General features: G+C 39.2%; 1 protein-coding gene across 1 annotated transcript; it reads right to left on the bottom strand.

The window, feature by feature from the left end:
- Positions 1 to 2,454: 2,454 nt before the first annotated feature.
- On the bottom strand, positions 2,455 to 14,445 carry LOC136751677 (uncharacterized). The gene is made up of 11 exons (XM_066707470.1): positions 14,363 to 14,445; positions 13,565 to 13,782; positions 12,064 to 12,405; positions 11,155 to 11,184; positions 9,040 to 9,158; positions 7,004 to 7,079; positions 6,358 to 6,702; positions 5,300 to 5,650; positions 5,057 to 5,167; positions 3,572 to 3,624; positions 2,455 to 3,252 (listed from the first exon to the last, which is right to left on the bottom strand). The coding sequence occupies exons 1-11, from the start codon at positions 14,443 to 14,445 to the stop codon at positions 3,121 to 3,123; spliced, it is 1,860 nt and encodes a 619-aa protein (XP_066563567.1). The 3' UTR covers positions 2,455 to 3,120.
- Between the last annotated feature and the right edge of the window lie 842 nt (positions 14,446 to 15,287).

Raw genomic sequence — 15,287 nt, 5'->3', positions numbered from 1 at the left:
TTGACTAACCTCTGGAAATGAAATAGATAAACTAACAAAAAAATTGAATAATTATATTATTGCGATAATTGCATTAACTCTGGAAACAAAAAAAAAACAAATTAGCCCGTGAAGATGAACTAATGTTCAGACCATCGGCATGTCCTGGGGGGAAATATGCCAAATCTGCAGTTTTTTGTACTTTTTCAACAGAACTCGTTGTTTTTTCATATCAATTTTGAGATATTAAAATGTAATATATTGCCACCGCCTGCGGTTATTGATATTGATATTGATATTGTGATATTGAACTCTGACATGCACGCATGTGTTCGGAAAGCGTTGTTTTGTTTGTTCTATGCAATATGCATTCTAAAGTGCATTGTATAGCGCAAACACAATCGAGCAAGAAGTAGAATGCACCCGTCATCATAAAACTCGATATACTTTAAAATCATCAGTTCCAATGCATTATTGTATTTACACTAAGCTCAGTATTACCTGGATATTGTCCGGGTGTTCTCTGCAATGCATCTTGTACAGACGGCTGTCTCAGAGCAGATTTTTTATCTTGCGTGTCTTTTTTTGCGGGATGCTTCAGCTTTAGATGCTTAAATAAACTACTCGTGTTTCCACTGTGCTGGGTTTTGCTTTTGCAGATATTAGAAACCACTTTACCAAATTCGTCTTGGCTTGGCTTAAAGTAGCTCCACACCACACTTCGCTTTCATGCTTCAATGATGATGACGATATACACAATTTATAATTTATCTGACAGAACAGACTTATAAATAAGTGTTCTGATATTTAGTTTTTTCGTCCACGGGACCATTGACTTTACGGCATAGCTGTTTTCTGTCAACAGAAATACTGGCGTGTTTTACATCGATAGAAAGCTGTATTCTGGAACGTTCAAATGGAATTGAAAGCAGAGTGACTGACTATCAAAACACAGGCTTACTCAACATATAAATGTAAGACTTTGTTTAGTTTTCTAATAAATGGCATTTCCGAGTTTAATTATTAAGGCAGATTGTCTCAAAATATTTTATTTACATGATAATATAAATATCCAAATCCAGAAGCCCAACTCAAGATAAAGTAATCAAAGTAATTGATATTTTTGCCAAAATATTGATTCCAAAAAATAGAAAGTGGTATTGAAAGTATTGATTACTTTGGTATTGATCCCCCCACCCTTACTTATAATCAAAAATAAGTTTATTTTCACTTTACACTACTGGCAGTGTCTGCTGTGAGGAAGTCTACCAAGACCCCCAAGGCCTGGTCACTCTATGCTTTACAGACAGTGCAGACAGAGACATAAGAACATAAGAGTGTACAATCGAGAGGAGGCCATTCGCCCTGTCGTGCTCCTTTGGTGTCCATTAATAACTAAGTGATCCAAGGATCCTATCCAGTCTGTTTTTGAATGTTCCCAAATTGTTCCTTCAGCCACATCACTGGGGAGTTTGTTCAGATTTGTGACGCCTCTCTGTGTGAAGAAGTGTCTTCTGTTCTCTGTCTTGAATGCCTTGAAGCCCAATTTCCATTTGTGTCCCCAGGTGTAACGCTGGGACTCAGGTATGAGAAACCCGGGTGCAGAGACATAAAAGTCCAGGGACAGGCCAGGGTCAAATACCGGCAAAGGCAATGTCAAGGAGAATCCGAAGGCGAGGTAGATAAGGCAGGCAAGGGTCAACGAAGAAGCGAACAGGCTGGAAGGGAAAATCCGGGAATTGTAGGTGGAGGTACAAAAGAAGGTCAAAGAACAGGCAATCAATAGGCAATAGGAAACACTGAGAATAGCAACTGGAAAGAAGACTAGACTTAGCAATGATATATGTGACCAAGGGGTTTAAATACAGGCAAGAGAATGAATGTAATAGGTGCTGGGCAGTGCTGAGTGAATGGGAGCTGAGGGAGGTGAGAGAGAGTGCACTGGGTTTTGAGGAATGTGGAATAACAGGTAACAGGTAAATGGGATTTAGAACTCTGGTGATGATGACCTCAGGTGGCGAGTCAGAAAAGTGCGGGGGGAAACAGTGTCCAAGTGTCCGTGCATCTTGTGAGATAATTGGAACAGAACTTCAGAAGATGTGGAAGCAGTCCTCAATGGTCCTCCTGTGCCAGAAGACTAACTCATCTGTCCTCCAGAGCCGCTCCTTTTCCACCCTGGTGGAATGACCTTTCCACTGAGGTCAGGACAGCACAGTCCCTGAAACCTTCCTGTGATGACTCAAGACACATCTGATCAGACTGTACCTGTAATACAGCAGCTTAGTCTGTTCAGCTGTTCACATTTTATATAACTATACTTCCTTATGTTCCTGCTTACTGAAGTCTGGCCATAAATAAATAATAATAAAAATATAATAATGAAGAATTTGATTAATTATTTAATCATATATTTACCCCAAAAAGATTGAAGGAATGAGAAACATATATTATAAGTTGTAATAAAGCAGTTGGGTTTATTGAAGAAGCAACAGAGAGACAACACGATCTAAGGAATTATACATTTGTATTTTTAACTTACACCCTTGTACGCATGTACACACGTCTTTGTGTTGTATCACTTATTTGATCACTTCCAGGCTACACTATATCTGCCTTTGAATTACAGCTGGAAATTCATTTTTTTAATCTCTGATGTGCCTTGGACATGCTGTGTGCACTGTCCTCTGTTATTTCCTGCATCTCTCTAAAAGTAGCTCACAATCTCTCTTTGTGTCCTCCAACAATAGACCAGACACCTCCACCCCTCCCCAAGGGCTGACAAGGCACCCCCCCACAAGGGTTGGTGAGGGACCCCCACTAGATGGAAGAACACAGAGAGCAACATCAATCGAGAACTTTCTGATCTTTTGGCTGCTTGTCTGATACATTATGCTGCCTGGAGGAGAGGCAACCATTAGGCCTAGATCTTAATCCATGGACCCCAGGAATGTATTTTTGACCTTTTCCTTTTCTTTCCTTCATGGCTAATGGTTTATTTGTTTATTTGTTTACTCAATCTGTACAGCGCTCAGCTCAGTCTGAAACTCTGCATGTGAGTCTGGTTTAATGTTCTTGTCTGCGTGTTCAGGAGGAGCTGCTGTCGTTGTTGTCTGGGACGCTGTGTCAGCACTCCCCGAGTATTCAGTCCCATTGTTGACACCTGACATCAGCGTACACAGCCTGTGTGTCCATCTCCCTCCTCTTCCTCCCGGGCTTCGCTCTGCTGCCAGTGAAGCTCAAGGCAGCGTAATTCAACACGTCTGCGTCCCGACTCTGAGAAAGACCAGTGGGGGGTAATTTATAACTAATAAAAAATACATTAAACTGCATGGATGTATTTTATTGAAATCCCTACTAAATACCAAAAGTAAAAAAACTGGATGCAACAGTGGAGTGCTGTCTACTTATTGTTTTTGATGAAGAGGTTTGATACAGGTGGTTTTAATGTTAATCTTTCTGCATATTTCTCTCATTAAACAAACAATTCCAGGTTCATTGTTATATTGTAAATGTAACTATTACATTTCTTTTCAAACATATTAAACTCAGAGAGGCTTCTGTTATGTTCTAATTCCAGCATCATTCTACATACCTGATGACTCAAAGGGTCTGAGTTTGGGCTCTCCTGAACGGCTCCTGAGTTTCCTAAGTTCAAGGTGAAACAGAAAAATTAGGAAACACACTGCAATGCTTTAGTTATGAATTAGTCATTCCTTTTCAGTAGGCTGTTGTAAAACGTAACCACTTCAATACCACGCTGCACGTACGTTAAATAAAAACCCTCACATGCGTAAGTCAAGTTTCTTATTCTATTCTACAAGCAGCTTCTCAGTCTGGGGTTTCAGGGAGGGGGATCATGTGACTTTTTTTTTAGAGCTTCCAGTGTACCTGTGTGCATCTAGAAGTCTTCCATTCACCTTTTACAAGTATATAAATAGTTTTAAATTATTATTGCTTTTTTATTGTTAGGTATACTTTTAGCAAAAGCTATACGGTGCTGTGAGGAAATACATTCAGAAAACAGAGCTTAATACAAGGCAGGGAAGCAACATCTGCGGCAGACAGATCCATCACAATGCTGCGCAAAACCCTGTAGCGCATCTGTAGTGCATCCCTCCAAGTTCATTGTATTGAACATGTCAATGAATGGCACAGAGGAAGCCGGTGATGGCACAGGTTTTGATAGTGATTGAGTTTTGGTTGATAATTACTGTTCATTGTGTATTATTTTCATTTGTGTTTCAGTGTATTATTTTTTATTTGCATTGTAGATTTTTGTTGCCATATTTATTGTTCTTTATTATTACCCATAGTGAATTTTGCCTTATAACCTGTCCATTAATTATTTGAAAGAGGGACACTTTTTAGCCAACTGTTTGACTTTGTGGCCATTCCACAGTATGCTATGACTCAGTTTATAATGAAATATTCATGTTTAAAAAACGATATATTAATCATCTATTAAACATTTATAAATCATAAATAGCACATAAGCACAGCCTTATTATAAAGTGTTACCGATTTTTGAAACTCCAGTCTCTGTTACAGCTTTCATATCTTTACCCAAGATGAGTTTTCTAGTCAGACAAACATTTTCAGAAAATGCCGAGCTCAGCTTTAATAGTCATCTCTCTCCAATGGTATATCCCTATATACAGTCTTGATAAACTGTTATGTGATAATCCATAGTCCTAAAATGAATTAATAGCTAGAATTAATAGCTAAAATACTGAAAATGAACACCCTAAATAAACTTCCTGACACCACCCATGCATACATCTGAGGATGTAGCTATATACATTTCTGTCTCATCAATCCTAATTTTTAGCAAAGATACATCAAGAACATTACATTATTTGTCATTTAGCAGACACTCTTATCCAGGGTGACTTACATTTATACCCATTTATACAGCAGCAATCTAAGTAAAGTACCTTGCTCAAGGGTACGACAGCACTGTCCCACTTGGGATTTAACCCCACAACCTTCTGACTATGAATCCAGAGCCCTAATCACTACTCCACAGTGCTGCCACTAACATGTCATTAGTGTGTGCTGCCATGTGCAGCCAGCTCACCTGCGCAGCGTGTGTTCCTGGTGCAGACGAGGACAGCGATCACCAGCACACACACAGCGTTTGACAACCCCAAGGCCAGGACAAGGGGGAAAAGACCACTGGGATCTGCAGCTTTAGATACATCACAAATTAGACTTATCTCATTCTTAAAGTCAAAATAACTTATTAAGGACATAGGATTGCCTATCTTTTGTACACTAGATTAGCATTCAGTATAATACACAATGATTAATGTGCATTTACCTGCAATGTCCAGCCGTGTCCCGTTGCCAAACAGGATCTGCCCACATGTGGCCACAGCACAGTAGTAAGTCCCAGCGTCAGAGGAGCAGAGGTTCCTCTTGGGGAGCTCATAGACACAGCCCTGTGCAGGAAGCCCAGGCTCAGAGCTGCTCTCACACGGATCACTCCTGTTCCCATGGGTGTAAATGAGTCCTGGAAGGGCTTCTCCTGAGCCATGCCTGAACCAATGAACACTGTGCTCTCCTGCACAGGTCTCAGTGTGTATTGTACACTGCAGAGTCACACTGTCTCCTGGCTGGACGGGGACAGACGCCGGCTGCTGCTCCACTCTCCTGATCACTGACTTGGAGCCTAGAAGAGAGGAGGTGTAATATCCTGTATTATACAGACACACACACAAGGATATTTCCTTAAAACTCAATATATTATCAACTGTCTTGTGGTATACTTTAATAAATGTTGTACTGTACTTGAGGTGTAATATAATAATTATAATAATGGTCATATGTCTGAAATCAAAATACTGTACATTTACATTTATAAATATATTATTTTGAGAACTAATTTATATCCATACTATATATAATTTTTTATAGCATAAGGAGAACAATTATGTATTAATTATTTACAACCTCTGCTATGCTGTTTTATATTTTGTGGTTCAGCCAAAATATTAAAAAAAAAAAATGGTTATTAACATGCTTTTACCAAGCACTCCAATCAAAATATAAACAATAATAACTAAATAAAGCTATATTATTATTATTATTATTAGTATTATTATTATTAGTAGTAGTAGTAGTAGTAGTAGTAGTAGTAGTAGTAATTTAATTGCTAAAGAAAATGCATGCAGTTACAGCAATGTGATATTGACATACTTAGAGTAACACATATTCCTAATGTAGTCAAATTCACAGACAGATAATTATTTACTTTGCTCAGTTTTTCCTAATGGCATTTTCCTGTTCAAAGCTGTGAAATAAATTCAACATAGAAAGACAAAGCTTCTGATAGACCTCAACAGAGACATACATTTGGAATCTTAAATCATAATTTACCCTTCAGCATCACAAAGGTGCCGTTCCCATAATGATACAGACTATACAGTTGTATTCCGCAGTAATATGTTGCGACGTCCAAGGATTTTGTGTGTGAAAAAGTAACTGTAAAGTTCCCGTTGTCCTTTTTCGCAATCACACGTGTATTGTTAAAGTCTCCGTATAACTCAATTTTGTCATAATATGTTGTGATGACGGTTCTAGGTGCCTGTCCAATGGTGTGTTTCAGCCACATCCAGGTCTTCACCATCTCTACCCCTGTGTAGCACTGCAGAGTGACGGGGTCTCCAAGCCGCGCTGACACCGAGAGCCGGGGCTGAGAGACGACCACCTCTGGGAACACATCTGTAAAACACACATATCACAATGTTACGAACAATACAATACATCGAGACAGTCTGAGACGTGTTATCGTTTCTGTTTCTCATGTTGTGTTTCAAATTTTATATTAATAGAAATAATTTTTGATCAATTCATATCATTTTGTAACTTTTGTGACTTTATATAAAAATATTTGTAACTTTGTAAAATCTAGCATACTATATGTCTATATATACACTATGTTGTAGCTTTTTATTGTGATTGGCCAAACATGTACACATTATTTCCATCATGACCAAGACATACAATTCAGACATGCACTTACAGTTTGTCCAGAGGATGGCCAGAGTCAGCCGCAGTGTGATCATCGCAGCGGCTCCTCTGGGCTGAGGGCAGCTCTCCTGAGCTCCAGCTCACAGTCAGACAGTGAAGGAGCTCACTGTGACACCAGGATATCTGGACCAACAGCACAAGGGACACAGCCTGCCTGTGCTGATTGGAGGAGGAGCAGAAAGAACTGTGACCTGTGTGTGCGTGACACACCAATCACCGCTGTTCCCATCACATTAAAGTGTCTTCAGCATAAACAATCACCTCTAGGAAATTATTGCACAACTGTTATGGTAATAAATTAGAAACATAGCTCAGTTGTGAACTGAGTTTTTGAGGAGGTGATGAAATATGGTTTAGTATTGACAATTGACAAGTTCTGTTACACATATACTGACTCTAGGGGCTTGGTTCTCAGAGTGCACAGTGTGCCTCTACAGTGAGCTGCTCTCAGGGAAGTACAGATGTGGTCTATGGACATGTGTCCCCCATGCTCTAGTCTCTGTATGTATCTGTTTTCAGTGGTGCACAGTGCACAGTTTCCTTGTGTTTTATATCTACTCAAGTCCTGTACAAGCCTGTATATCCATGGGATTTATTTTACAGGGGAAGTCCAGATGTCCATCAATGAAGGGGGGAGTGTAGGGTTGTCCTGTCAATTAGCCAAGTGCAGAAGTGTTGCTTGTGATAAGTTAGAATGGATGTTATTTTCAATTAATACAATCATAGTGCACAACAGTATGTTTGAGGAACTTAAAAGTGAACTTGTAAAAGGTAACAACTCTGTATTGTGTTCAATAACCTTTTTCTTGTAAAAATGATCCTGTCAATAACAGCAAGATTTGAACAGCTCTCCTAATCATCATATATAACTGTTTGAAATTCCCCAGAAAAATAACAAACCCAAGAAAGTCCTGTGATAGTTTTACTGTGCACCTCAGTCTGGGAGAGCTGTCTGTGGTCCTGGAATCCAGAGCGTCTCACCCCAGCACTGCTGTGAAGACGCAATCCCACACAACGTTGACATAAGGAAACTCTAACATACACAGTCATAAGAGTAATGTGGGACTCATGGCTTATGAGGGTGAGGTATGAAAATACACTCAATACACACAAGCCACATTTAAAAAGTGCTTTGGTTGCTGCAGATTATCTGAAAAACAGCCTTCATATGCACAGTACGAGCAGAAGAGGGCAACCCAGCACTGTCTTTTACACCCCAATCTACACCTCCAGTGTGAAGCGTGTTTCTGTGGGAGGAGCTCTGGGGCAGACTTCCTGGAAGCAATAACAATGGCCACACCCCTTTATTCTGAGTCTGAAGTGTCACAGGAGTGGGAGGAGCATATACAGATTGTGTCTGAGAGTTTAATGACAGAAAGGACTTCATTTGTTTGTATATGAAGTAATTGTGTGATCCTGTTTTAGGTGTGGGTACAGGATCTGCTGTGTATGGTAGGTTGAGCTCTTTCAGATGTCATGGGTGGCTTGTAGATACATTTTCTGATTATTGATATCTTATTTTTACTGTGTTGTTGATGTGCATGTGTGACTCAGCTGAACTCAGTTCACTGAGGGAAAGTGCTCTGTGGACACTGACAGTACTGAAGAGACAGACAGCCTTCACACACTGTCTCCTCTGAAGAGCATGAGACATCAGCTGCAAATGCCTGACAGACTGTTGAGGATTAACCAGCAGACTAAAGACAAATGATTGTGTTCATGTGACACAACTCGACTTTATATTGTGTTTATAGGTTCAGAACACGGAAGACAAACACATTCCTCTTTTTTTTAAATACACATATATTGTCTCAACCTGTGTAAATGTCACATGTAACAATGTATAAAGAAATGTGACAATAGTCAGTCAAGTTTTAAAGAACATTAACAAATTATGTGCAATTGATATGCTTATAGGTATTTGACCCCATTTGCGTCCTGAGGCTGGAGCTGGTCTGGCCGGCCTGTCTCACAGTCACTGCAGGGTTTAACCCCCTAGGGCGCTCAGTCCCATTGCTGAGCTCTGACATCAGCATACAGCACATGTGGGTCCGTCTCTCGCCTCCTTCTCCCAGGATGCACTGCTCTGTTGGCAGTGAACTTCAGGGCAGCGTAATTCACCAGCTCTGTGTCCTGATTCTGTGGAAAAAATAACAATACAAATTTTCTGACATCAGTTAATAACATTTATACATAATTAAACATAAATTATACACAATTTAGCATTAACAATGCAGTAGCACAGCTGCGGGGTTTAACTGGTGACTGGTGTGGGTATCTACTCCATCAGGAGAGGACTGTGGATCTCCTGAGAGGAAGAGGAAAAAATTAATACAGGATTCACACTTTTTTACTGTTCCATCTCAGTCATTCTTTTCCAGGAGGCCCTTAATCAATTTTCTGAGGAGTTATCACTGTAATTAAGGGCAAGATTAAATCAAAACTTTTACACACCTGCTAATTGAAAACTACAGAACGGATGAAAAAATATATAAAATAAAAACTGAAGCCGGCATTGATGAAAGCTGTATAGTTATTATTATTATTATTATTATTATTATTATTATTATTATTATTATTATTATTATTATTATTATTAGCAGAACTATTATGCATCTATGCATTATCTATTATCGGGTGGATCAATGGTGTGTTGTGGGAATAACAGGTCAGTGTAAATATTTTATTCAGTGTCCACTTCCCAGCTAACAGACAACGTTGCTACAATGTGAATTACGTTTCTACAACGTTGTGGCAACATTGTGTGTTAGCTGGGTTATGTGTAGTGGTGCAGATTAAAAGCAAACTGACGCACCGGCTACAAAACTCATAGTGGTTACATTTATCACTGGAAGAAACTAGCAGCTAAAAATAGTCGCAACTGTACATTGGAAATCAGCTGTTTCCGCCGCTATGTTGGAGTTTCTGTGTGAATGCAAGTCTCCTGTTGTGACGTCAGATTAATCAATAACATCAACAGACATCATTGTGAGTCCTTATGTACAGGTGCGCTGCCCATAAACACTTTCCTCTGTCATAGTGGAGCACAGATGTGTTTTGAGTAGTTTTAGCTCACTGAAAATAACTTATATGAACACATTACAAGTGACACAATCATCCGAATAAATATGTACAGTGTTACGCCGCCTGTTCCAATATATCTACCCAACTGGTCTAGCAGGTGTGACACAGTATCGGAGCTCTGAGTGCCAGAGCAGGGAGCTCCGTACGCTTTATTTTTTCAAAATTGCCATGGCACCATGACATGATCATTCATATATTATCGTGTTACACAGATATATTTTCACTTGTACCATTGCCTAAATTGCATTTCCATACATAAATACTCTTTACAATACACCTCGTAATATGTCCGTCTGTGTGTGTGTGTGTGTGTGTGTCAATGTAACATGTATAGTTATCACTTCCACTTCGTATAATTTGCCTGGGATAAGGGCAAAAACGTTGACCACCCCCTAGAAGATTATATGTTCATATAGTTATTATTTTTCTAAGACTATATTTGTTTACAATCCTAAATGCAATGTTACGTTGTGCATTTTTGTCTTTACTGATTATGTATTTATGAATTTATGTATTTAATCCACCCAATATGCAGTGCACAAACCTCATGCACTGGATGTGTTGTCTTGCAAGTTACGCAACAATATATGCCTGTAATAATATTCCATAAATACCATCCAGACGTCTCCATGCTTTACCTATTCCTGTGACTATTAATAATTGCAATTATTGTATGTTTACGCTACAGTCGCTTTGACAGCAGTGTCACTCGATGCAGTGTTCGTCACTTAAAAGTTGTGTTCAGTCCATATAGAGAGAGATGCATCAATTATTGAAAACCTGATATGTCCAAACTTCGATTACAAAATGCATACATTAGATACACATTAGATACACATTCAATCTGCGGTGCGGTACTGCACGGGCTTCTAGGGTACAGACACACTGTAAGAAAGGAGACTTACACGGATTTCTAGGCTGTATCTGGATGTGGGTGACAGTGAATGCTCAGCTCGTGAGCTGGCTGATATATTTTAATAACAATATGTAGCTAACCTAATATAAACGGATCCTGGCCGGCATTACATTTGCCCTTCTGTTGGATATATCTGTCTGGAATAAGCGGTTTCTCACTGGTGAGGGCATTTTCTCATTTTAAAATTGAAAGGAACACAGCCCACCTTTCTGTTACGTGTAAAATGTTAAACTAATACCAAATGTGTCATGCATGGAAACACTCCCCTTACATATGATATACTAGGCTGAATATACATACCGCAGTGAGTACGAGTGAGGTTTAATGTTTATTCGATAGTAGGCACTACTCCCACGAAAGATGAAGAAGGAAACCATTTTTAAGACATCAAAGAGTTTTCAGAACAACGAACAAAGCAACAGCAGCATAAACGAACGAGTGAATTAAACAAATAATGAAAAAATACATTAAAAAAACATAAATCGAAACACTGACACATTGCTGAACAAAATATAATATTAAATGGCATTCAATAACAGCATATTTTCTCTCTGTACACGAATAACATTTCATTTGTGTGGATGTTGGGCGCAACATGTAATTTGTTGCCCGCACTGTACATCTGTATTGTAGTTACTGGAGCAATGAGCAGTTATTTCCATTGAACACACAGAGCCGTGGAGGCTGTGAATAAACCCGGAGCTGCGCCTGCGCAAACCTCTGCCAGACGGGCTTTCTCTCCACTTTGCCTCAACCGCGAGAGACTTCAGACAATCCGCAGTGTCTAAAACTAGAGGAGCTGCGAGAGCATTTTCAGGGGGTTTTCTCGCAGATATTTTCTTGATTTAATACAGCGAAAATGTAACCACTCCCACTGTATTGTTGGGCGGGATTAACTACCCTGATAGTTTAGCAGCAGGATTTCCATTCACAGTCATGCCGCTAATGCTTCTGCGAGCGACTCACAGCACGAACATTTTTAATTTAATCCTGCTCTAAGTTATAATTATTTTGCTAAATTAGCTATTCATAATTAATGCATGTACATTTACCTGCAATGTCCAGCCGTGTCCCGTTGCCAAACAGGATCTGCCCACATGTGGCCACAGCACAGTAGTAAGTCCCAGCGTCAGAGGAGCGGAGGTTCCTCTTGGGGAGCTCATAGACACAGCCCTGTGCAGGAAGCCCAGGCTCAGAGCTGCTCTCACACGGATCACTCCTGTTCCCATGGGTGTAAATGAGTCCTGGAAGGGCTTCTCCTGAGCCATGCCTGAACCAATGAACACTGTGCTCTCCTGCACAGGTCTCAGTGTGTATTGTACACTGCAGAGTCACACTGTCTCCTGGCTGGACGGGGACAGACGCCGGCTGCTGCACAATGGTCCTGTTGGATTCTAAGATAAGAGTCTATAATCAGCCATAGATTATAAAGAATTTAGAATGTTACCAGCTGGTGTTATAATACATAAGTAGTATAAATATTTGAATGTATAAAAATATAATACATGTTTTCAAATACATATTAATGACATGTAATGCAATTCATATAAAATATAGATTTCAACAATGTGGTTTGACTAAATATTACTATTAACATGCTATAAAGTCTATAAATGCTGCACCATCATACATGCGAGTGACTCACTTCTCATAAAATGTAAAGGCTATGAAACCATTACAAATACAGTAGAGCACACACTCACAGATATACTCCAAAATTTGTATTTGTAAAGTAGAGACAGATCAACTAAAGATCTTCATCGCATATTGAGCTTAAATATAAGTGTACGAGTTCTCCTGTATTTGTACTTTAGATTTCTTTAGCAAACACCAATTTTGGATATGAGATTGTTTTCTTTTTATTAAAAACAAGAGCTAAAAATCTTTCAAATCATAATCATATTAATACTTTAAAATGGCACATTGAGACAATAGAATTGTATTGTAGAATTGTAGAATTCAATTTTGGCACTTTTGACAGGATTAGTGTCATAGAATCATTTATTACATATGCAATCATAATATCAATATAATTTTAAGATTTCATTCTTCAATGATTTCAATTTAAATGGCTAATACACATTTATAAAAAGCCATTCTGTGCAAATCAAAACACCATCGGCATCTCATTGCTATAGTACAGTGGTTCCCAAACCGATCCTGGGGGACCCCCTACCCTGCTGGTTTTTGTTCCATGCCGAGCTCTCAATTACTTAATTGAACCTTAATTGAAGTAACAATCTGCTTAGATTCTACTTTTTAAATTATGCAAGAAAATAGTTGTTTCTTCAATATGTTTTTTAATATAATTCTATACTTAACTTAAAATCCCTACTGTTTAAAATAATTAAAAGTCTCTGATTTAGGAAATTATTAGTTCAATTAAGGTTTCAATTAAGTAATTGGAACAAAAACCAGCAGGGTAGGGGGTCCCCCAGGACCGGTTTAGGAACCACTGCTATAGTATCACTAACTCGGTCTTTATATTTCTATCATAAACAGTCAATCTAGCAGTGCTGCACTTTCTGAAGAGCACATTTATAAACACAGCACTGTCACAGATAAAGGTAGACTCAGATTTACCCTTCAGCATCAGAACGGTTCCATTTCCAAACTGCACACTGTTTTGGTAAATCGTTACACAGTAATACGTGACTGCGTCTGACTGCTCGGCTCTGGAAATATTGAGGTGAAAGAGTCCTTTGTCCTTTTGTACTGTGAAGCGGGGGTTATTGCGGAACTCATCGTAAAATGTGAAGCCTTCTAGATAGCTATAAGAAGTTACAAGTCCTCGAGGTCTCTGTCCAACGGTTTGCTTGAACCAAGACAGGTAGTTAATTCTCTCAGTCAATATGAAGCACTTTGTACTTACACACTTTGCAGAATAGCAGGAGCATCACACAGAGTCTGATCATCTCTGTGGCTCCGCTGTCCTCCTCTGACGGCAGCTGGTCTTGTGACTGGTGAGAGCTATGGACAGGACTGAGGGTCCTGTCTTCACAATCACTTTGTCAAGCACAGGGATTGGCAGGCAGATCTCACGATGAGATGTGATTGGATGAGCAGAATCTTGACTTAATTGTGTTAAAATGTGTATTATGTAGTATTTATTTTTTAGCAGACACCCTTATTGAGGGCGAACACCCACAAGGTTGTTCAGATTAAACACCCACTGACACCCACAATGTGTAGAGCTGTATTGGAACTGTGTCAGACAGCAGCTTCAGATTCCTTTCCAGACACCTGTCAGTGTTTGTCTGAGAATGGGGCTCTCCTGCTTATTTCTGTGTTTTAAGTATTTTTTAAGTGTCTCTATCTTTCACAAATGTTTGTGACGATGCAGAATTTTACTTTTGGCTGGAGGCTCTGGGACACTGGGTGTTGAGGAAGGTGCACTCCAACTTGGGAGAGGAGACTGAAATAAAGGCAGCCATGTTGGTAGATCCTCTTCAGGATATAATTGGTTGTTGTCTAATGGGTTTAATGAGATAATTGGATGCACTTGGTGGGAATTAATTTAAAGCACATGAGGAACAAAGGAGAATCTAAGAGAAAAGTTTTGTGAAGAAAACGTTTTTTCCCCACCTCAGGGTAAACCGATGTAGCTGTCCCTGGTCAGTTTATTTCCTGTTGTAAATATCTGAGACAGGTTGGGTCAATTTCAATGAACTGTAAGCTGCACTAACTGGAGATGATCCCGTGGTTAGTGCGCAGCTCCGGACTAAACTAGTCTGCAGGTTTAATACCCATTGCAACGAATTCAGGAGCTGAAGTTCGTCCCCAGTTGTGCACTAAACAAGGTCTCCATTGCAACGAACCCCAAAACCACTGCTGCTGCCTCTAGAGGAAACTAAATATGGGACTAACTAACTAACTAAGCTTCTCCAGATACAGACTAACTATGGATAGTACCGTACTAAGGGAACAAAATGTGCAAAATCACGATGTATTGACTAGTTTTGTAAATGAACGACTCATAACCACACTTTTATTTTATTTTTTACATATAAAATACATTTACATTTTTGTTTTTGACATTGACAATATACTTGTAATGTATGAATAGCGGCAAATGCTCTGGTGTACATGGATAAAATTGACACCACAGCTTAAAGAAAAAAAAAAGAAAAAAAACTGGACAAATAGTCCGCTGCAAGATTTCATTAAAATGCTATGAAATATCTGAGAATACAGACAATTTGAAAGCTCTGTAGGAATTATTGCCCGGTTGGAATTTATATTATGTATAATATGAAGCTCTATATATGGGCTGTAT

Source organism: Amia ocellicauda, chromosome 6 (assembly GCF_036373705.1).
Source record: "Amia ocellicauda isolate fAmiCal2 chromosome 6, fAmiCal2.hap1, whole genome shotgun sequence".
NCBI lineage: Eukaryota > Metazoa > Chordata > Actinopteri > Amiiformes > Amiidae > Amia > Amia ocellicauda.
The sequence above is the reverse complement of the archived record's forward strand: the minus strand, read 5'-3'. Positions and strand labels throughout refer to the sequence as shown.